The following is a 22,452-nucleotide window of genomic DNA, read 5'->3' on the forward strand; positions in this document are numbered from 1 at the left end:
GATCTTCAAACACTCTCCTCTCTTCCTCCCCCTCTTCCAATATCATTCTTCCTCCCCCTCTTCCTCCCTCTCACCCTTCCATGTCTAACATAGCCAATCACAGCAGTGTTTCCCATCTCTCTACTCTCACCCTTCCATCTCTAACACAGCCAACCACAGCAGTGTTTCCCGTCTCTCTACTCTCACCCTCCCCCTCCTTTCGCTGCCACCCTTTCATTCTCCTCTGGAGCCTCCCCATCCTGGTGACAGTGCTGAGTCACATCCTGTCCTCCTGTTTACCCTGTAGTCTGACAGTCTAGTCCACCTGGCATGGAAAACATTTTGTTCTGTTTAGTGAATGGTATGGAATGTGCAGTCCCTGATAAGGAGGAAGGGTTTAACATACTGTTCTTGTGTATTGGAAATACTACTGAAATTCTGAATAATAAACCACAACTTCTGTCATTATCAAAGGATTTGATGCCTCCTGCTGGTTATTCATAGATCTGCATCAGAACATGAGAAATCAAATCAGAGTTTATTGGTTGTATACGTAGATTTGCAAGTGTTACAGCAGGTGCAGTGAAATGCTTATGTGAGTAGCTCCAACAGGGCAGTAGAAAGTCTTATGTTAGTAGCTCCAACAGTGCAGTGAAATGCTTATGTGAGTAGCTCCAACAGGGCAGTAGAAAGTCTTATGTTAGTAGCTCCAACAGGGCAGTAGAAAGTCTTATGTTAGTAGCTCCAACAGGGCAGTAGAAAGTCTTATGTTAGTAGCTCCAACAGTGCAGTGAAATGCTTATGTGAGTAGCTCCAACAGGGCAGTAGAAAGTCTTATGTTAGTAGCTCCAACAGGGCAGTAGAAAGTCTTATGTTAGTAGCTCCAACAGGGCAGTAGAAAGTCTTATGTTAGTAGCTCCAACAGTGCAGTAGAATGTCTTATGTTAGTAGCTCAACAGGGCAGTAGAAAGTCTTATGTTAGTAGCTCCAACAGGGCAGTAGAAAGTCTTATGTTAGTAGCTCCAACAGGGCAGTAGAAAGTCTTATGTTAGTAGCTCCAACAGGGCAGTAGAAAGTCTTATGTTAGTAGCTCCAACAGTGCAGTGAAATGCTTATGTGAGTAGCTCCAACAGGGCAGTAGAAAGTCTTATGTTAGTAGCTCCAACAGGGCAGTAGAAAGTCTTATGTTAGTAGCTCCAACAGGGCAGTAGAAAGTCTTATGTTAGTAGCTCCAACAGTGCAGTAGAATGTCTTATGTTAGTAGCTCCAACAGGGCAGTAGAAAGTCTTATGTTAGTAGCTCCAACAGGGCAGTAGAAAGTCTTATGTTAGTAGCTCCAACAGTGCAGTAGAAAGTCTTATGTTAGTAGCTCCAACAGGGCAGTAGAAAGTCTTATGTTAGTAGCTCCAACAGGGCAGTAGAAAGTCTTATGTTAGTAGCTCCAACAGGGCAGTAGAAAGTCTTATGTTAGTAGCTCCAACAGGGCAGTAGAATGCCTCTCAAACACAATACAAATACACAAATAATCAATAAATCAAGAACTGTCAGAACTAGTCCAATTAATACTCCAAAGATACTGTATATTAGCGTGAGCATTTACAGTATATAAATATGTGATGTTTTATAGACAGCATGTCATTTGGAAAAGAAAATGGTATGTACAATAGTAGGTATATTAGGGATGGGCTATGTGGAGAATACAGTATATACATACACAGTGAGTAAGCAACAGTATATAAACAGTATATGAAGTTACCAGTGTTCAATGTCTCACATGGGACATTAGTCTCAAGATGTAGAGCGGAGTATCGGGCAGGTAGCCGGCTAATGATGGCTGTTCAACAGTGTGATGGCCTGGTGATAGAAGCTGTTTCTCAGTCTCTCAGTCCCGGCTATGATGTACCTTCTCCGTTAGACAGTATCAGAGTTAACAGACCGTGGCTCAGGTGACATGACAAATTTCTTCAGCCGCCTGAAGTTGAAGAAGCGCTGTTCCGCCTTCTTTACCACAGTGCTGGTGTGGTGGCACCATTTCAGGTTCTCAATGATGTGCAGGCCAAGGAACTTGAAGCTTTTTAACCTCTAGACTGTGCCCGTGGATGGGGACGTGCTACCTCTTCTGTCTCATTTAGTCCACGATCAGCTCCTCTGCTTTGTTGACGTTGATGTAGGGAGTATTTTTATGGAAACACTTTGCCAGGGCTCTAACCTCCTCCCTGTTGGCTGTCTTGTTGTTCTGGTCCTCAGGCCTACCACTGTCGTGTCGTCAGCAAACTTGATGATTTAGTTAGAGTCGTGATCGGCCAGACCGTCATGTGAGTACAGGAGGGGGATGAGCAAGCACTGTGTTGAGGCTCAGTATGGCAGAAGTGTTGTTGCCTGTCCTCACCACCTGATGTTGGCCTGTCAAGAAGTCTAGGACCCAGTTGTACAGGGATGACTTCAGACCCAGGGCCATGAGCTTAGTGACGAGCTTGGAGGGCACTATGGTGTTGAAAACTGAGCTGTAGTCAATGATCAGCGTTCTCACACAGGTATTCCTCCTCCAGGTGGGATAGGGCGGTGTGCAGTGCTTAAGAGATTTAATCGTACATGGATCTGTTGGTGTGGTATGCAAATTGTAGGGGGTCTAGGGTGTCATTTAAGATGAAGGTTGTATGGTCCTTGACTCTCAAAGCGCTTCATGATGACAAAGGTGAGTTCTACAGGGTGATAGTCATTTAGTTCAGTTACCTTAGCTTGCATGGGTAATGTGAGGTTTTTTGTATGAGTAGGCCCAGTGGCCTAGTATGAGTGCCAGTCGGTTTGTGCCATCATGTCAGCTGCCCGTCACTCATTGTTTGGCTTGACAATGAGCAATGGAGATGGAGAAGCACAAACAGATCTGGGACCAGGCTACTAGTTCACCTTAGTATCAAAACTCTTCAGCATAATACTATTCCGTCTTAGACATCAGAATGACCAAAGAAGAAAACACAAAACTTTAAGGAGAAATACATTTCTTTTTTACAATAAAAAACCCTAAATGTTTACAAATATTATAGCACCTTTCATGTTGACATAGGCTCCAGTATTTTTAAAGGAAGAGTCCACACAGAGTGGAGTGTGTTTGCCAGTAGAAACCCATAGCTGCTCATTAGTCTTACATCATTCACTTTGTTTTTGTTATTGGTTTTACACATATCTCTAATACGTAAAGTATAACAATGCAACCATCATTTCTTCATATAAGTTAAAAAGTCAGTTAAAAATCCAAATAAAATGTCAAAAGAACAAAAATATCAGAAAAACAACAACAAAAATATCCCTTTAGGGAAAATATTGCCCAACTATACAACCAAGGGTGCATGTCAATAGTTTCAAATAGCCTCTTCTCCTCATCTCCTTTCCTTCCCAGATCTGAACAGTTAGGGTAGGTCAAAGCAATATGATGGAATCCTGCTCTGAATTTCTTCTCAACTTTCCCATCAGAGGAGATGAAGGAAAGCAGATGAAAATGTGAATCCTCTTCACACTACTGACACACATAAGTCTCTCTCCGTAGCTCGGCTGCTACTGGTCTCCCCTATGATTGGCTGAGCCCTTCCCGACACAGTCTTTGATCTCTCCCTTCAGCTCGGCTAGCTGTGTAGAGTGACTGGCCAGCGTTCCATTCACCTGTGACAGGTACGAGTCAGAGTGTCTCTCCAGCTCTGCTCTGATCCTCTCCAGGTGGTCCGCCAGCTCCCCCAGGCTGCCACACTGTCCCTCCACCTGGGACACACGACTATCCACCTCCTTCACCTCCCTCTGAACCCCAAGGGCCGTGCTCCAGCAGCCCTGCAGCTCTCCGGCCAGCCTCCTCCTCAGGCCCACCAGTTCCCCCTTCAGCTGGGCTAATCGGCGCTCCCCGGCCCCCAGGAGGGAGGCCTGGCGCCCCACCAGCTGGGTGATGCCCTGGACCTCGGTGGCTAGCTGGTTCTCCCTGTGTGTCCATGTGGCATTAGCTTGGCCCACTCCCTTAGTGAACAAGCTAACCGAGTCCCTCAGACCCTTCAGGGTGCGGTTGACAGAGTTGACATTGATTTTGAGGAGGGTGATCTCTCCTTGGACAGAGCCTTCCTGATCCTCCTGGGCGATACGGTTCAGAAGGGTCTGCAGTGTGGTGTTGAGATGGTCTAGCTGGTCGGCATGGGAGTCCAGACGACCTGACACCTTCTTCTCCACCTCCCCACACTCCTCCTCCGCTAGGCCTGTCCCCGTACCTCCTTCAGGGGTAGTTGCGGGGGAGCAGGAGGAGGTGCAGAGGAGCTCCAGGTCTGTGAGCTGTTTCTGAATGCCGTCCAGGTCTCCCTCCACCCTCCTCCTGACTGACTCGATCTCTGTCTCCAGGGCAGGCACCACCTGACCCTCCAGCAGAGCTGGGGCGGTGGCGTTTCTCAGCTCTTCCACGGCCACAAACACCCTGTTCTCCAGGGTCTTCAGCTTGTCCTCCAGGGTATTGAAGCCGTCCAGCTCCCAAGGCACCCTGGCAACCCCTACTTCCCCAGACTCTGTGGCATTGAGCCGGGCATCCATGTTCTCCAGACGGGCCTCTATCAGGGTCTCAATGTGGATAGTCTGGTCAGTGAGAGCAGCCTGGAGCTGGCGCTGAGACTCCGTTAACCCTGTCACTGACTCCTCTAACATCAACACCCGCTGGGACAGGCTGTTCACCTGCAATGACAGTGACATGTCAGGCATGTAGTGTAGCAATAAGCCAGTCATGTACATGTTTAAGCCATTTACAGATTGTGTGTTACAGATTGTGTGATAGAAATGTAAAGTACATTTTCGATTGAGCTGTCATATGCAGCATTTACTGTGAATGCATTCTCTGCTAAAGCGGGACGATTGCCTTTAAATTTCAGCTATATGGATTGAATAGAGCCCCAAAGTGAATTGGTACCTGTCCGCAGCAGCTCTCAGTGAGGGTCAGCCCCTGTATTTGGGCCTGCAGAGTACCCAGCTCCTCTCTCAGGCCAGTCTCTCTGCCGTCCAGTGACTGCTGAATCTGTTCCTGTCCATTCATGTGTTCATTATGACACTGTCTCTGGACCTCTCCTATCCTCTCCTCACAGTGGTTCTCCAGGCCAGACAGACGCCTCTCGAAGCCGTCCAGGATCTCAGCGCGGACGCCAGCAAGCTTTGCATCCAGCAGCTCCATGATGGAGGGAGAGCCCGATCCAGGGATGGGCCTGCCGGTCGCAGCCTCCAACATCCTCTTCAGCTGCCAGTCATGGCCCAGAACCATACCCTAATGAATGAGAATGACAATGGTTTGGTTTTAGGTAGCACTTTCCTCAAACTCTTGACATTGTGTAGAAATTGGTCAGTGCGGAGTCAAAGATGTACAGAATCTCAGTGTGAGATTCAGGATCGTTCTGATTGGCATTGTGCCACAAGTTTGATTATTGATTTGGACATGACATGGTTTTCTACATTTCCATAATCTAGCATAAACAATTCTAATCACAATACCTTAGCACCCACCTGTATCTCCTCCAGCATGTGTCCCTTGGCTCTGAGCTCATCCTTCACCTCCGTCACCCTCCCAGCCAGATCCCCAAACCCGGGGAAACCCTCTCCCCCCTTCAGGCCGTCTGGGGTCCCGTCTGGGATAACCCCGAAGCCAACGGAGGAGTCAGAGAGACGGGGGGCACTGGAGAGCAGGGAGCCCAGCATCTTTGTGGTATCCTCCCGGAGAGAGAGGCGCAGACGGTCCTCCAGGCCAGCCACCACCCCGTTCAGAATGTCCAGACCCTGGGTTAGGCGACGCAGGTCCACCTCCATACGGTCCAGACGCTCTCCACTAACACCAACCTTATAACCTAGAGAGAAAGAAAATGATGATTACATAGGGCAAGGGAAGGAAATGGAAGAGTAAATCAGGGTTTGAAAATATAAATTGGTGAATATTCCACCCCTGTCTGGTCTGACCGTAGTTGGGTTTGCCATTCCCGGTGGGAAGTTGTCCAGTGGGAATGGGTCTACTATCAGGCTGATTTGGGAAGGGCCTCCCAGGCTCCAAAATAGCCCTCCCAGGGACAGGTTTGTGGTCCAAGGGGGGTCTGGGCTCCCCGTGAGGGTATCCCTTCGCTCCTGGGCGGTGGGGGGCACCACCCCTGAAGGGGGGCATCATATCGGGCACGGAAGTGGGTCCATCGTAACAGTTCTCTCCAGAGTAGCCAGGACAGCACCTCCACTCCAGCTCAGTGATGGTTTTATAACCCACCTTGTATTTAGGCTTGTAGAAGGTCCGGTACCTGGAGTGGAGGATGGAGAGCAGGAGTGGAATATGGAGAGAGCAGGAGTGAAAGATGGAGAGGAGGAGAGAGCAGAAGTGAAGGATGGAAAGAGAAAGAGTGGAGGATGTAGAGAGAAAGAGTGGAGGATGGAGAGGAGGAGAGAGCAGATAACAGATCAGGAATTGAGATGGGAGGAGAGGACAGGATAGATCAAAGGATTAGGGTGTGTATAATGAGATGGTGGAGGGTATAAACAGTAGATTAGGGTGTGTATAATGAGATGGTGGAGGGTATAAACAGTAGATTAGGGTGTGTATAATGAGATGGTGGAGGGTATAAACAGTAGATTAGGGTGTGTATAATGAGATGGTGGAGGGTATAAACAGTAGATTAGGGTGTGTATAATGAGATGGTGGAGGGTATAAACAGTAGATTAGGGTGTGTATAATGAGATGGTGGAGGTATAAACAGTAGATTAGGGTGTGTATAATGAGATGGTGGAGGTATAAACAGTAGATTAGGGTGTGTATAATGAGATGGTGGAGGGTATCCAGTAGATTAGGGTGTGTATAATGAGATGGTGGAGGGTATAAACAGTAGATTAGGGTGTGTATAATGAGATGGTGGAGGGTATAAACAGTAGATTAGGGTGTGTATAATGAGATGGTGGAGGGTATAAACAGTAGATTAGGGTGTGTATAATGAGATGGTGGAGGTATAAACCAGTAGATTAGGGTGTGTATAATGAGAGGGACAGGTATTGAGATGGTGGAGGGTATAAACAGTAGATTAAGGTGTGTATAATGAGATGGTGGAGGGTATAAACAGTAGATTAGGGTGTGTATAATGAGATGGTGGAGGGTATAAACAGTAGATTAGGGTGTGTATAATGAGATGGTGGAGGGTATAAACAGTAGATTAGGGTGTGTATAATGAGATGGTGGAGGGTATAAACAGTAGATTAGGGTGTGTATAATGAGATGGTGGAGGGTATAAACAGTAGATTAGGGTGTGTATAATGAGATGGTGGAGGGTATAAACAGTAGATTAGGGTGTGTATAATGAGATGGTGGAGGTATAAACAGTAGATTAGGGTGTGTATAATGAGATGGTGGAGGATAAACAGTAGATTAGGGTGTGTATAATGAGATGGTGGAGGGTATAAACAGTAGATTAGGGTGTGTATAATGAGATGGTGGAGGGTATAAACAGTAGATTAGGGTGTGTATAATGAGATGGTGGAGGGTATAAACAGTAGATTAGGGTGTGTATAATGAGATGGTGGAGGGTATAAACAGTAGATTAGGGTGTGTATAATGAGATGGTGGAGGGTATAAACAGTAGATTAGGGTGTGTATAATGAGATGGTGGAGGGTATAAACAGTAGATTAGGGTGTGTATAATGAGATGGTGGAGGGTATAAACAGTAGATTAGGGTGTGTATAATGAGATGGTGGAGGGTATAAACAGTAGATTAGGGTGTGTATAATGAGATGGTGTATAAACAGTAGATTAGGGTGTGTCCTGAGATGGTGGAGGGTATAAACAGTAGATTAGGGTGTGTATAATGAGATGGTGGAGGGCAGTAGATTAGGGTGGGGGTATAGGTGTAACAGTAGATTGAAGGGTGTATCATGAGATGGTGGAGGGTATAAACAGTAGATTAAGGTGTGTATAATGAGATGGTGGAGGTATAAACAGTAGATTAGGTGTGTATAATGAGATGGTGGAGGTATAAACAGTAGATTAGGGTGTGTATAATGAGATGGTGGAGGGTATAAACAGTAGATTAGGTGTGTATAATGAGATGGTGGAGGGTATAAACAGTAGATTAGGGTGTATAATGAGATGGTAATGAGATGGTGGAGATGGTATAAACAGTAGATTAGGGTGTGTATAATGAGATGGTGGAGGGTATAAACAGTAGATTAGGGTGTGTATAATGAGATGGTGGAGGGTATAAACAGTTAAACAGTAGATTAGGGTGTATAATGAGATGGTGGAGGGTATCAGTAGATTAGGGTGTGTATAATGAGATGGTGGAGGTATAAACAGTAGATTAGGGTGTGTATAATGAGATGGTGGAGGTATAAACAGTAGATTAGGTGTGTATAATGAGATGGTGGAGGGTATAAACAGTAGATTAGGGTGTGTATAATGAGATGGTGGAGGTTTTATAAACCAGTAGATTAGTGTATAATGAGAGCAGTAGATTAGGGTGTGTATAATGAGATGGTGGAGGGTATAAACAGTAGATTAGGGTGTGTATAATGAGATGGTGGAGGGTATAAACTAAACAGTAGATTAGGTGTGTATAATGAGATGGTGGAGGGTATAAACAGTAGATTAGGGTGTGTATAATGAGATGGTGGAGGGTATAAACAGTAGATTAGGGTGTGTATAATGAGATGGTGGAGGGTATAAACAGTAGATTAGGGTGTGTATAATGAGATGGTGGAGGGTATAAACAGTAGATTAGGGTGTGCTTAGGGTGTGTATAATGAGATGGTGGAGGTATAAACAGTAGATTAGGGTGTGTATAATTTATAAACCCAGGGTGTGTATAATGAGATGGTGTATATAGATTAGGGTGTGTATAATTGGAGGTATAAACAGTAGATTAGGGTGTGTATAATGAGATGGTGGAGGGTATAAACAGTAGAATGAGATGGTGGAGGTATAAACAGTAGATTAGGGTGTGTATAATGAGATGGTGGAGGTATAAACAGTAGATTAGGGTGTGTATAATGAGATGGTGGAGGGTATAGGTGTGTATAATGAGAGTAGATTAGGGTGTGTATAATGAGATGGTGGAGGGTATAAACAGTAGATTAGGGTGTGTATAATGAGATGGTGGAGGGTATAAACAGTAGATTAGGGTGTGTATAATGAGATGGTGGAGGGTATAAACTAGGGGTGTATAATGAGGTATAGATGGTGGAGGTATAAACAGTAGATTAGGGTGTGTATAATGAGATGGTGGAGGTATAAACAGTAGATTAGATTAGGGGTGTATAATGAGATGGTGGAGGGTATAAACAGTAGATTAGGGTGTGTATAATGAGATGGTGGAGGGTATAAACAGTAGATTAGGGTGTGTATAATGAGATGGTGGAGGTATAAACAGTAGATTAGGTGTGTATAATGAGATGGTGGAGATAAACAGTAGATTAGGAAAGATGGTGGAGAGGTATAAACATGAGGGTGTGATGAGATGGTGGGGTATAAACAGTAGATTAGGGTGTGTATAATGAGATGGTGGTATAAACAGTAGATTATGGTATAATGAGATGGTGGAGGGTATAAACAGTAGATTAGGGTGTGTATAATGAGATGGTGGAGGGGAGATTAGGTATAATGAGATGGTGGAGTATAAACAGTAGATTAAGGTGTGTATAATGAGATGGTGGAGGGTATAAACAGTAGATTAGGGTGTGTATAATGAGATGGTGGAGGTATAAACAGTAGATTAGGGTGTGTATAATGAGATGGTGGAGGGTATAAACAGTAGATTAGGGTGTGTATAATGAGATGGTGGAGGGTATAAACAGTAGATTAGGGTGTGTATAATGAGATGGTGGAGGATAAACAGTAGATTAGGGGTGTATAATGAGATGGTGGAGGGTATAAACAGTAGATTAGGGTGTGTATAATGAGATGGTGGAGGGTATAAACAGTAGATTAGGTGTGTATAATGAGATGGTGGAGGGTAAACAGTATAGATTAGGGTGGTATAATGAGAGAGGTATAAACAGTAGATTAGGGTGTGTATAATGAGATGGTGGAGATAAACAGTAGATTAGGGTGTGTATAATGAGATGGTGGAGGGTATAAACAGTAGATTAGGGTGTGTATAATGAGATGGTGGAGGGTATAAACAGTAGATTAGGGTGTGTATAATGAGATGGTGGAGGGTATAAACAGTAGATTAGGTGTGTATAATGAGATGGTGGAGGGTATAAACAGTAGATTAGGGTGTGTATAATGAGATGGTGGAGGGTATAAACAGTAGATTAGGGTGTGTATAATGAGATGGTGGAGTATAAACAGTAGATTAGGGTGTGTATAATGAGATGGTGGAGGGTATAAACAGTAGATTAGGGTGTGTATAATGAGATGGTGGAGGGTATAAACAGTAGATTAGGGTGTGTATAATGAGATGGTGGAGGGTATAAACAGTAGATTAGGGTGTGTATAATGAGATGGTGGAGGGTATAAACAGTAGATTAGGGGGTATGTGTATAAACAGTAGATTAGATGGTGAGATGGTGGAGGGTATAAACAGTAGATTAGGGTGTGTATAATGAGATGGTGGAGGGTATAAATGAGAGTAGATTAGGGTGTGTATAATGAGATGGTGGAGGGTATAAACAGTAGATTAGGGTGTGTATAATGAGATGGTGGAGGGTATAAACAGTAGATTAGGTTGTGTATAATGAGATGGTGGAGGGTATAAACAGTAGATTAGGGGATAAAGAGATGGTGTAGTGTGGAGATTATACAGGCTCAGGTGAGGGATTGTACTAGGGGTTATTACCCTTGTCTTTCTGATTCCCTCCATTTTATTTGAAGTAGAAATCCTTTGACTATTTATCTCTGAGGTCACTACAGGGGACCTTTGAGAGGCTTCACACCAGAGAGAATATGACATCCCAGCTCACACCCTCATTACATGAATTACCATAATATATGTTTGTTTATAATCCACTGGGATGAAAATAAATGGTCAAACAACACTTTCAAACCCCTGTGGGCGGTTCAGAGTCACAGAGCCACTGACAAAACAACACAGTTGGGTGTGCTGCTGGGGGGACAGTATGGCGTTAACTAGTAGTACACACTGCCACCACCAGAGGGCAGCACAAAAAAACTTTAAGGAAAATATTTTTAACCTTTTTTTATTTTTTTAAATGATCAGTTCACATAATATAATTTTAAAATCTGCAATAAGGTGTATGTAATAGAATATACCGGTCAAAAACGAATGTAGATATGATAACATGTCATTCTAAAGCTTCCAAAATCTTGTTTGCAATAGGAGTACCATCATGGCTGCACGGTTGTTTCCAAACAGCGCCCCCTGTCAGTCATCCATGATTTATACATATCATTGGTCCAAATGCAAAGCACACTGACTGCTTTGCCATGCTCGTCAAAAATACATGGAAAGTGTACAACAGTGGTTGAGTCTCATTGTCAGTATCCTTTTCAGCCCCCTCTTACAGTTCGTATGAGTGTCAGAGGCTGCTGGGTCTGAATTCTCTACAGTAATTATATAGTTTCCAGTTTTACGTTTTAATTGTCCTTTCCCAATAATGCAATAGTTCCATAAAAAAAGAAGTGAGCTATTAAAAGTAAGTAAGCTATATACAGGGTCAGTGCCAATACCATATTTACCATATTTAATATGCAGGGATACTGGAGTGGTGGGGTAAGGTAACTAGGCATAAGGATACAGTATGAATAACCGAGTAGCAGCGTATGTGATGATTGTATGTGTGCCTGTGTGTGTGTGTGCGCTGAGTCAGTGTAAATGTGAGCACGTGAGCAAGTGAAGTGTACTTACATGACGACAGGACACTTCTGCCCCCAGATGCACTTGGTTGTGTACTCTGCCGTTACGTAAGTGGCCATACTGTCCTGCATCGTACACGTGATGTTCTTCTGGACCACATACGCACAGTGGTTTCTGATAGAGAGAGAGAATATCAATAACGACAAAAACAACAACAGGATATCATCAAGTCCTCAAGCCAATGCTGTTTCTCCTGTAGAACTCTGTCCATAACAGCATTAGTGACGGTTGCCACTCCAGCACATATAGCAGCTCTTCACAATGACCAAGGTTGGAATTCACTCATTCCGTACCACACTTTCTGAAAGTGCAGTGATGAAAATCAAGTTGAATTCTGGCCCATGTTAGACATTTCCAATGACACTGATTCCCACATATACTATACTTGAGGCCAAAATCCTACATGAAGACATATGTGTTGTTGAGCCATGGACTGTCTCCAAGAGGCTCTGCAGGCTCATTCTGTCACTTTGACGCCAGTGCAACTATAGCAACGGCTAAATGTTCCTAGGCCGGTCCAACAGGAAGCAGTGCTCCGGCTTCTGTAGGACGTTAGATGTTGTTGGGGTTCCAAGGGATACTTATTATTAAGTGTGAAACGTAGCACTGCTCCACAGCACTTCCAGGGCACACAGAAGTGTTTTGGAGGAAAATGAGGGAATACGTTTGAGGCAGAGAAGTGTGTGTATGCCAAGTTAACAGGTTCATGGGGCAAAGAGAGAGGACAGGCTGTCGGAAATTATGAGAAACCACTGCCTTATTGGTTTAGGCATCCCTTAGCGTGTGTGTGTGTGTGTGTGTGTGTGTGTGTGTGTGTGTGTGTGTGTGTGTGTGTGTGTGTGTGTGTGTGTGTGTGTGTGTGTGTGTGTGTGTGTGTGTGTGTGTGTGTGTGTGTGAACTCTCGCTCTCTCCATGTGTTGACTCTATTGATAGGGGACTGGAGCGGGAATGACTGGGCTCCTTTCATACAGAGCAGGAAACCTGTTGCCGGGGTGTGCGTCGTCAAGGAAGTGGTTAGCTGTGCTGTCGTGTGACCTGACCTGGTGAAGTATTATGGGATGTTCTTCGAGTCTATGGACTGCACTAACGCCACTTTCTAGTGGGAGGGATATATTGTGCCTTTGGAAAAGTCTGTGTGCATTTTCTCAAAATAACAAAAAGCAAGAAAGTACACATGCAAATCACTGTTCACACGTACACAGACAAAGGCAAACATGAACACACACATCCCCTCTCACCCATATTCATGTAGAAGACCTCCTTTACAGTAAAATGCACAATATACAACTGGTTTTAGAATCATACAGTAAAATGCACAACATCACAACTGGTTTTAGAATCATACAGTAAAATGCACAACATCACAACTGGTTTTAGAATCATACAGTAAAATGCACAACATCACAACTGGTTTTAGAATCATACAGTAAAATGCACAACATCACAACTGGTTTTAGAATCATACAGTAAAATGCACAACATCACACCTAGTTTTAGAGTCATACAGTAAAATGCACAACATCACAACTGGTTTTAGAATCATACAGTAAAATGCACAACATCACAACTGGTTTTAAAATCATACAGTAAAATGCACAACATACAACTGGTTTTAGAATCATACAGTAAAATGCACAACATCACAACTAGTTTTAGAGTCATACAGTAAAATGCACAACATCACAACTGGTTTTAGAATCCTACAGTAAAATGCACAACATACAACTGGTTTTAGAATCATACAGTAAAATGCACAACATCACAACTGGTTTTAGAATCATACAGTAAAATGCACAACATCACAACTGGTTTTAGAATCATACAGTAAAATGCACAACATCACAACTGGTTTTAGAATCATACAGTAAAATGCACAACATCACAACTGGTTTTAGAATCATACAGTAAAATGCACAACATCACAACTGGTTTTAGAATCATACAGTAAAATGCACAACATACAACTGGTTTTAGAATCATACAGTAAAATGCACAACATCAAAACTGGTTTTAGAATCATACAGTAAAATGCACAACATACAACTGGTTTTAGAATCATACAGTAAAATGCACAACATCACAACTGGTTTTAGAATCATACAGTAAAATGCACAACATCACAACTGGTTTTAGAGTCATACAGTAAAATGCACAACATACAACTGGTTTTAGAATCATACAGTAAAATGCACAACATCACAACTGGTTTTAGAATCCTACAGTAAAATGCACAACATCACAACTGGTTTTAGAGTCATACAGTAAAATGCACAACATCACAACTGGTTTTAGAATCATACAGTAAAATGCACAACATCACAACTGGTTTTAGAATCCTACAGTAAAATGCACAACATACAACTGGTTTTAGAATCATACAGTAAAATGCACAACATCACAACTGGTTTTAGAATCCTACAGTAAAATGCACAACATACAACTGGTTTTAGAATCATACAGTAAAATGCACAACATCACAACTGGTTTTAGAATCATACAGTAAAATGCACAACATCACAACTGGTTTTAGAATCATACAGTAAAATGCACAACATCACAACTGGTTTTAGAATCATACAGTAAAATGCACAACATACAACTGGTTTTAGAATCATACAGTAAAATGCACAACATACAACTGGTTTTAGAATCATACAGTAAATTGCACAACATCACAACTGGTTTTAGAATCATACAGTAAAATGCACAACATACAACTGGTTTTAGAATCATACAGTAAAATGCACAACATCACAACTAGTTTTAGAGTCATACAGTAAAATGCACAACATCACAACTGGTTTTAGAATCATACAGTAAAATGCACAACATCACAACTGGTTTTAGAATCATACAGTAAAATGCACAACATACAACTGGTTTTAGAATCATACAGTAAAATGCACAACATCACAACTAGTTTTAGAGTCATACAGTAAAATGCACAACATCACAACTGGTTTTAGAATCCTACAGTAAAATGCACAACATACAACTGGTTTTAGAATCATACAGTAAAATGCACAACATCACAACTGGTTTTAGAATCATACAGTAAAATGCACAACATCACAACTGGTTTTAGAATCATACAGTAAAATGCACAACATCACAACTGGTTTTAGAATCATACAGTAAAATGCACAACATCACAACTGGTTTTAGAATCATACAGTAAAATGCACAACATACAACTGGTTTTAGAATCATACAGTAAAATGCACAACATCACAACTGGTTTTAGAATCATACAGTAAAATGCACAACATACAACTGGTTTTAGAATCATACAGTAAAATGCACAACATCACAACTGGTTTTAGAATCATACAGTAAAATGCACAACATACAACTGGTTTTAGAATCATACAGTAAAATGCACAACATCACAACTGGTTTTAGAATCATACAGTAAAATGCACAACATCACAACTGGTTTTAGAATCATACAGTAAAATGCACAACATCACAACTGGTTTTAGAGTCATACAGTAAAATGCACAACATCACAACTGGTTTTAGAATCATACAGTAAAATGCGCAACATACAACTGGTTTTAGAATCATACAGTAAAATGCATAACATCACAACTGGTTTTAGAATCATACAGTAAAATGCACAACATCACAACTGGTTTTAGAATCATACAGTAAAATGCACAACATCACAACTGGTTTTAGAATCATACAGTAAAATGCACAACATCACAACTGGTTTTAGAATCATACAGTAAAATGCACAACATCACAACTGGTTTTAGAATCATACAGTAAAATGCACAACATACAACTGGTTTTAGAATCATACAGTAAAATGCACAACATCAAAACTGGTTTTAGAATCATACAGTAAAATGCACAACATACAACTGGTTTTAGAATCATACAGTAAAATGCACAACATCACAACTGGTTTTAGAATCATACAGTAAAATGCACAACATCACAACTGGTTTTAGAGTCATACAGTAAAATGCACAACATCACAACTGGTTTTAGAATCATACAGTAAAATGCACAACATCACAACTGGTTTTAGAATCCTACAGTAAAATGCACAACATACAACTGGTTTTAGAATCATACAGTAAAATGCACAACATCACAACTGGTTTTAGAATCATACAGTAAAATGCACAACATCACAACTGGTTTTAGAATCCTACAGTAAAATGCACAACATACAACTGGTTTTAGAATCATACAGTAAAATGCACAACATCACAACTGGTTTTAGAATCATACAGTAAAATGCACAACATACAACTGGTTTTAGAATCATACAGTAAAATGCACAACATCACAACTGGTTTTAGAGTCATACAGTAAAATGCACAACATCACAACTGGTTTTAGAATCATACAGTAAAATGCACAACATCACAACTGGTTTTAGAATCCTACAGTAAAATGCACAACATACAACTGGTTTTAGAATCATACAGTAAAATGCACAACATCACAACTGGTTTTAGAATCATACAGTAAAATGCATAACATCACAACTGGTTTTAGAGTCATACAGTAAAATGCACAACATCACAACTGGTTTTAGAATCATACAGTAAAATGCACAACATACAACTGGTTTTAGAATCATACAGTAAAATGCACAACATACAACTGGTTTTAGAATCATACAGTAAATTGCACAACATCACAACTGGTTTTAGAATGGTCCTTCTGTAGCTCAGTTGGTAGAGCATGGCGCTTGTAAAATCCCGGGACCACAACGTAGAATGTATGCACACATGACTGTGGTTTTAAAAGCGTCAGTAAATGGCATATATTATTATATTATTATAGAATCATACAGTAAAATGCACAACATACAACTGGTTTTAGAATCATACAGTAAAATGCACAACATCACAACTGGTTTTAGAATCATACAGTAAAATGCACAACATCACAACTAGTTTTAGAGTCATACAGTAAAATGCACAACATCACAACTGGTTTTAGAATCATACAGTAAAATGCACAACATCACAACTGGTTTTAGAATCATACAGTAAAATGCACAACATACAACTGGTTTTAGAATCATACAGTAAAATGCACAACATCACAACTAGTTTTAGAGTCATACAGTAAAATGCACAACATCACAACTGGTTTTAGAATCCTACAGTAAAATGCACAACATACAACTGGTTTTAGAATCATACAGTAAAATGCACAACATCACAACTGGTTTTAGAATCATACAGTAAAATGCACAACATCACAACTGGTTTTAGAATCATACAGTAAAATGCACAACATCACAACTGGTTTTAGAATCATACAGTAAAATGCACAACATCACAACTGGTTTTAGAATCATACAGTAAAATGCACAACATCACAACTGGTTTTAGAATCATACAGTAAAATGCACAACATCACAACTGGTTTTAGAATCATACAGTAAAATGCACAACATACAACTGGTTTTAGAATCATACAGTAAAATGCACAACATCACAACTGGTTTTAGAGTCATACAGTAAAATGCACAACATCACAACTGGTTTTAGAATCATACAGTAAAATGCACAACATCACAACTGGTTTTAGAATCCTACAGTAAAATGCACAACATACAACTGGTTTTAGAATCATACAGTAAAATGCACAACATCACAACTGGTTTTAGAATCATACAGTAAAATGCACAACATCACAACTGGTTTTAGAATCCTACAGTAAAATGCACAACATACAACTGGTTTTAGAGTCATACAGTAAAATGCACAACATCACAACTGGTTTTAGAATCATACAGTAAAATGCACAACATCACAACTGGTTTTAGAATCATACAGTAAAATGCACAACATACAACTGGTTTTAGAATCATACAGTAAATTGCACAACATCACAACTGGTTTTAGAATCATACAGTAAAATGCACAACATCACAACTGGTTTTAGAATCATACAGTAAAATGCACAACATCACAACTAGTTTTAGAGTCATACAGTAAAATGCACAACATCACAACTGGTTTTAGAACTACAGTAAAATGCACAACATACAACTGGTTTTAGAATCATACAGTAAAATGCACAACATCACAACTGGTTTTAGAATCATACAGTAAAATGCACAACATCACAACTGGTTTTAGAATCATACAGTAAAATGCACAACATCACAACTGGTTTTAGAATCATACAGTAAAATGCACAACATCACAACTGGTTTTAGAATCATACAGTAAAATGCACAACATCACAACTGGTTTTAGAATCATACAGTAAAATGCACAACATCACAACTGGTTTTAGAATCATACAGTAAAATGCACAACATACAACTGGTTTTAGAATCATACAGTAAAATGCACAACATCACAACTGGTTTTAGAGTCATACAGTAAAATGCACAACATCACAACTGGTTTTAGAATCATACAGTAAAATGCACAACATCACAACTGGTTTTAGAATCATACAGTAAAATGCACAACATCACAACTGGTTTTAGAATCATACAGTAAAATGCACAACATACAACTGGTTTTAGAATCATACAGTAAAATGCACAACATCACAACTGGTTTTAGAATCATACAGTAAAATGCACAACATCACAACTAGTTTTAGAGTCATACAGTAAAATGCACAACATCACAACTGGTTTTAGAATCATACAGTAAAATGCACAACATCACAACTGGTTTTAGAATCATACAGTAAAATGCACAACATACAACTGGTTTTAGAATCATACAGTAAAATGCACAACATACAACTGGTTTTAGAGTCATACAGTAAAATGCACAACATCACAACTGGTTTTAGAATCATACAGTAAAATGCACAACATACAACTGGTTTTAGAATCATACAGTAAAATGCACAACATACAACTGGTTTTAGAATCATACAGTAAAATGCACAACATCACAACTGGTTTTAGAATCATACAGTAAAATGCACAACATACAACTGGTTTTAGAATCATACAGTAAAATGCACAACATCACAACTAGTTTTAGAGTCATACAGTAAAATGCACAACATCACAACTGGTTTTAGAATCATACAGTAAAATGCACAACATCACAACTGGTTTTAGAATCATACAGTACAATGCACAACATACAACTGGTTTTAGAATCATACAGTAAAATGCACAACATCACAACTAGTTTTAGAGTCATACAGTAAAATGCACAACATCACAACTGGTTTTAGAATCCTACAGTAAAATGCACAACATACAACTGGTTTTAGAATCATACAGTAAAATGCACAACATCACAACTGGTTTTAGAATCATACAGTAAAATGCACAACATCACAACTGGTTTTAGAATCATACAGTAAAATGCACAACATCACAACTGGTTTTAGAATCATACAGTAAAATGCACAACATCACAACTGGTTTTAGAATCATACAGTAAAATGCACAACATCACAACTGGTTTTAGAATCATACAGTAAAATGCACAACATACAACTGGTTTTAGAATCATACAGTAAAATGCACAACATCAAAACTGGTTTTAGAATCATACAGTAAAATGCACAACATACAACTGGTTTTAGAATCATACAGTAAAATACACAACATCACAACTGGTTTTAGAATCATACAGTAAAATGCACAACATCACAACTGGTTTTAGAGTCATACAGTAAAATGCACAACATCACAACTGGTTTTAGAATCATACAGTAAAATGCACAACATCACAACTGGTTTTAGAATCCTACAGTAAAATGCACAACATACAACTGGTTTTAGAATCATACAGTAAAATGCACAACATCACAACTGGTTTTAGAATCATACAGTAAAATGCACAACATCACAACTGGTTTTAGAATCATACAGTAAAATGCACAACATACAACTGGTTTTAGAATCATACAGTAAAATGCACAACATCACAACTGGTTTTAGAATCATACAGTAAAATGCACAACATACAACTGGTTTTAGAGTCATACAGTAAAATGCACAACATCACAACTGGTTTTAGAATCATACAGTAAAATGCACAACATACAACTGGTTTTAGAATCATACAGTAAAATGCACAACATCACAACTGGTTTTAGAATCCTACAGTAAAATGCACAACATACAACTGGTTTTAGAATCATACAGTAAAATGCACAACATCACAACTGGTTTTAGAATCATACAGTAAAATGCATAACATCACAACTGGTTTTAGAGTCATACAGTAAAATGCACAACATCACAACTGGTTTTAGAATCATACAGTAAAATGCACAACATACAACTGGTTTTAGAATCATACAGTAAAATGCACAACATACAACTGGTTTTAGAATCATACAGTAAATTGCACAACATCACAACTGGTTTTAGAATGGTCCTTCTGTAGCTCAGTTGGTAGAGCATGGCGCTTGTAACGCCAGGGTAGTGGGTTCGATACCGGGACCACCCATACGTAGAATGTATGCACACATGACTGTAAGTCGCTTTGGATAAAAGCGTCTGCTAAATGGCATATATTATTATATTATTATAGAATCATACAGTAAAATGCACAACATACAACTGGTTTTAGAATCATACAGTAAAATGCACAACATCACAACTGGTTTTAGAATCATACAGTAAAATGCACAACATCACAACTAGTTTTAGAGTCATACAGTAAAATGCACAACATCACAACTGGTTTTAGAATCATACAGTAAAATGCACAACATCACAACTGGTTTTAGAATCATACAGTAAAATGCACAACATACAACTGGTTTTAGAATCATACAGTAAAATGCACAACATCACAACTAGTTTTAGAGTCATACAGTAAAATGCACAACATCACAACTGGTTTTAGAATCCTACAGTAAAATGCACAACATACAACTGGTTTTAGAATCATACTGTAAAATGCACAACATCACAACTGGTTTTAGAATCATACAGTAAAATGCACAACATCACAACTGGTTTTAGAATCATACAGTAAAATGCACAACATCACAACTGGTTTTAGAATCATACAGTAAAATGCACAACATCACAACTGGTTTTAGAATCATACAGTAAAATGCACAACATACAACTGGTTTTAGAATCATACAGTAAAATGCACAACATCACAACTGGTTTTAGAGTCATACAGTAAAATGCACAACATCACAACTGGTTTTAGAATCATACAGTAAAATGCACAACATCACAACTGGTTTTAGAATCATACAGTAAAATGCACAACATCACAACTGGTTTTAGAATCATACAGTAAAATGCACAACATACAACTGGTTTTAGAATCATACAGTAAAATGCACAACATCACAACTGGTTTTAGAATCATACAGTAAAATGCACAACATCACAACTAGTTTTAGAGTCATACAGTAAAATGCACAACATCACAACTGGTTTTAGAATCATACAGTAAAATGCACAACATCACAACTGGTTTTAGAATCATACAGTAAAATGCACAACATACAACTGGTTTTAGAATCATACAGTAAAATGCACAACATCACAACTAGTTTTAGAGTCATACAGTAAAATGCACAACATCACAACTGGTTTTAGAATCATACAGTAAAATGCACAACATACAACTGGTTTTAGAATCATACAGTAAAATGCACAACATACAACTGGTTTTAGAATCATACAGTAAAATGCACAACATCACAACTGGTTTTAGAATCATACAGTAAAATGCACAACATACAACTGGTTTTAGAATCATACAGTAAAATGCACAACATCACAACTAGTTTTAGAGTCATACAGTAAAATGCACAACATCACAACTGGTTTTAGAATCATACAGTAAAATGCACAACATCACAACTGGTTTTAGAATCATACAGTACAATGCACAACATGCAACTGGTTTTAGAATCATACAGTAAAATGCACAACATCACAACTAGTTTTAGAGTCATACAGTAAAATGCACAACATCACAACTGGTTTTAGAATCCTACAGTAAAATGCACAACATACAACTGGTTTTAGAATCATACAGTAAAATGCACAACATCACAACTGGTTTTAGAATCATACAGTAAAATGCACAACATCACAACTGGTTTTAGAATCATACAGTAAAATGCACAACATCACAACTGGTTTTAGAATCATACAGTAAAATGCACAACATCACAACTGGTTTTAGAATCATACAGTAAAATGCACAACATCACAACTGGTTTTAGAATCATACAGTAAAATGCACAACATACAACTGGTTTTAGAATCATACAGTAAAATGCACAACATCAAAACTGGTTTTAGAATCATACAGTAAAATGCACAACATACAACTGGTTTTAGAATCATACAGTAAAATGCACAACGTCACAACTGGTTTTAGAATCATACAGTAAAATGCACAACATCACAACTGGTTTTAGAGTCATACAGTAAAATGCACAACATCACAACTGGTTTTAGAATCATACAGTAAAATGCACAACATCACAACTGGTTTTAGAATCCTACAGTAAAATGCACAACATACAACTGGTTTTAGAATCATACAGTAAAATGCACAACATCACAACTGGTTTTAGAATCATACAGTAAAATGCACAACATCACAACTGGTTTTAGAATCATACAGTAAAATGCACAACATACAACTGGTTTTAGAATCATACAGTAAAATGCACAACATC

At 39.5% G+C, this 22,452-nt stretch overlaps 1 protein-coding gene across 2 annotated transcripts in view; it reads right to left on the bottom strand.

The window, feature by feature from the left end:
* Positions 1–22,452, bottom strand: part of LOC118359587 (EMILIN-3) — a 58,546-nt gene that overhangs the window by 20,230 nt on the left and 15,864 nt on the right. For both annotated transcript variants that reach the window (XM_052481859.1, XM_052481858.1), the window contains 5 exons: positions 11,812–11,934; positions 5,938–6,263; positions 5,491–5,828; positions 4,907–5,254; positions 2,094–4,674 (listed from right to left, as the gene is read on the bottom strand). In XM_052481859.1, the coding sequence (XP_052337819.1) occupies positions 3,532–4,674; positions 4,907–5,254; positions 5,491–5,828; positions 5,938–6,263; positions 11,812–11,934 (2,278 nt within the window). In that variant the 3' untranslated portion in view covers positions 2,094–3,531. The remainder of the gene's footprint in view (positions 1–2,093; positions 4,675–4,906; positions 5,255–5,490; positions 5,829–5,937; positions 6,264–11,811; positions 11,935–22,452) is intronic.

The sequence above is a fragment of the Oncorhynchus keta genome, chromosome 27, assembly GCF_023373465.1.
Source record: "Oncorhynchus keta strain PuntledgeMale-10-30-2019 chromosome 27, Oket_V2, whole genome shotgun sequence".
Taxonomy (NCBI): domain Eukaryota; kingdom Metazoa; phylum Chordata; class Actinopteri; order Salmoniformes; family Salmonidae; genus Oncorhynchus; species Oncorhynchus keta.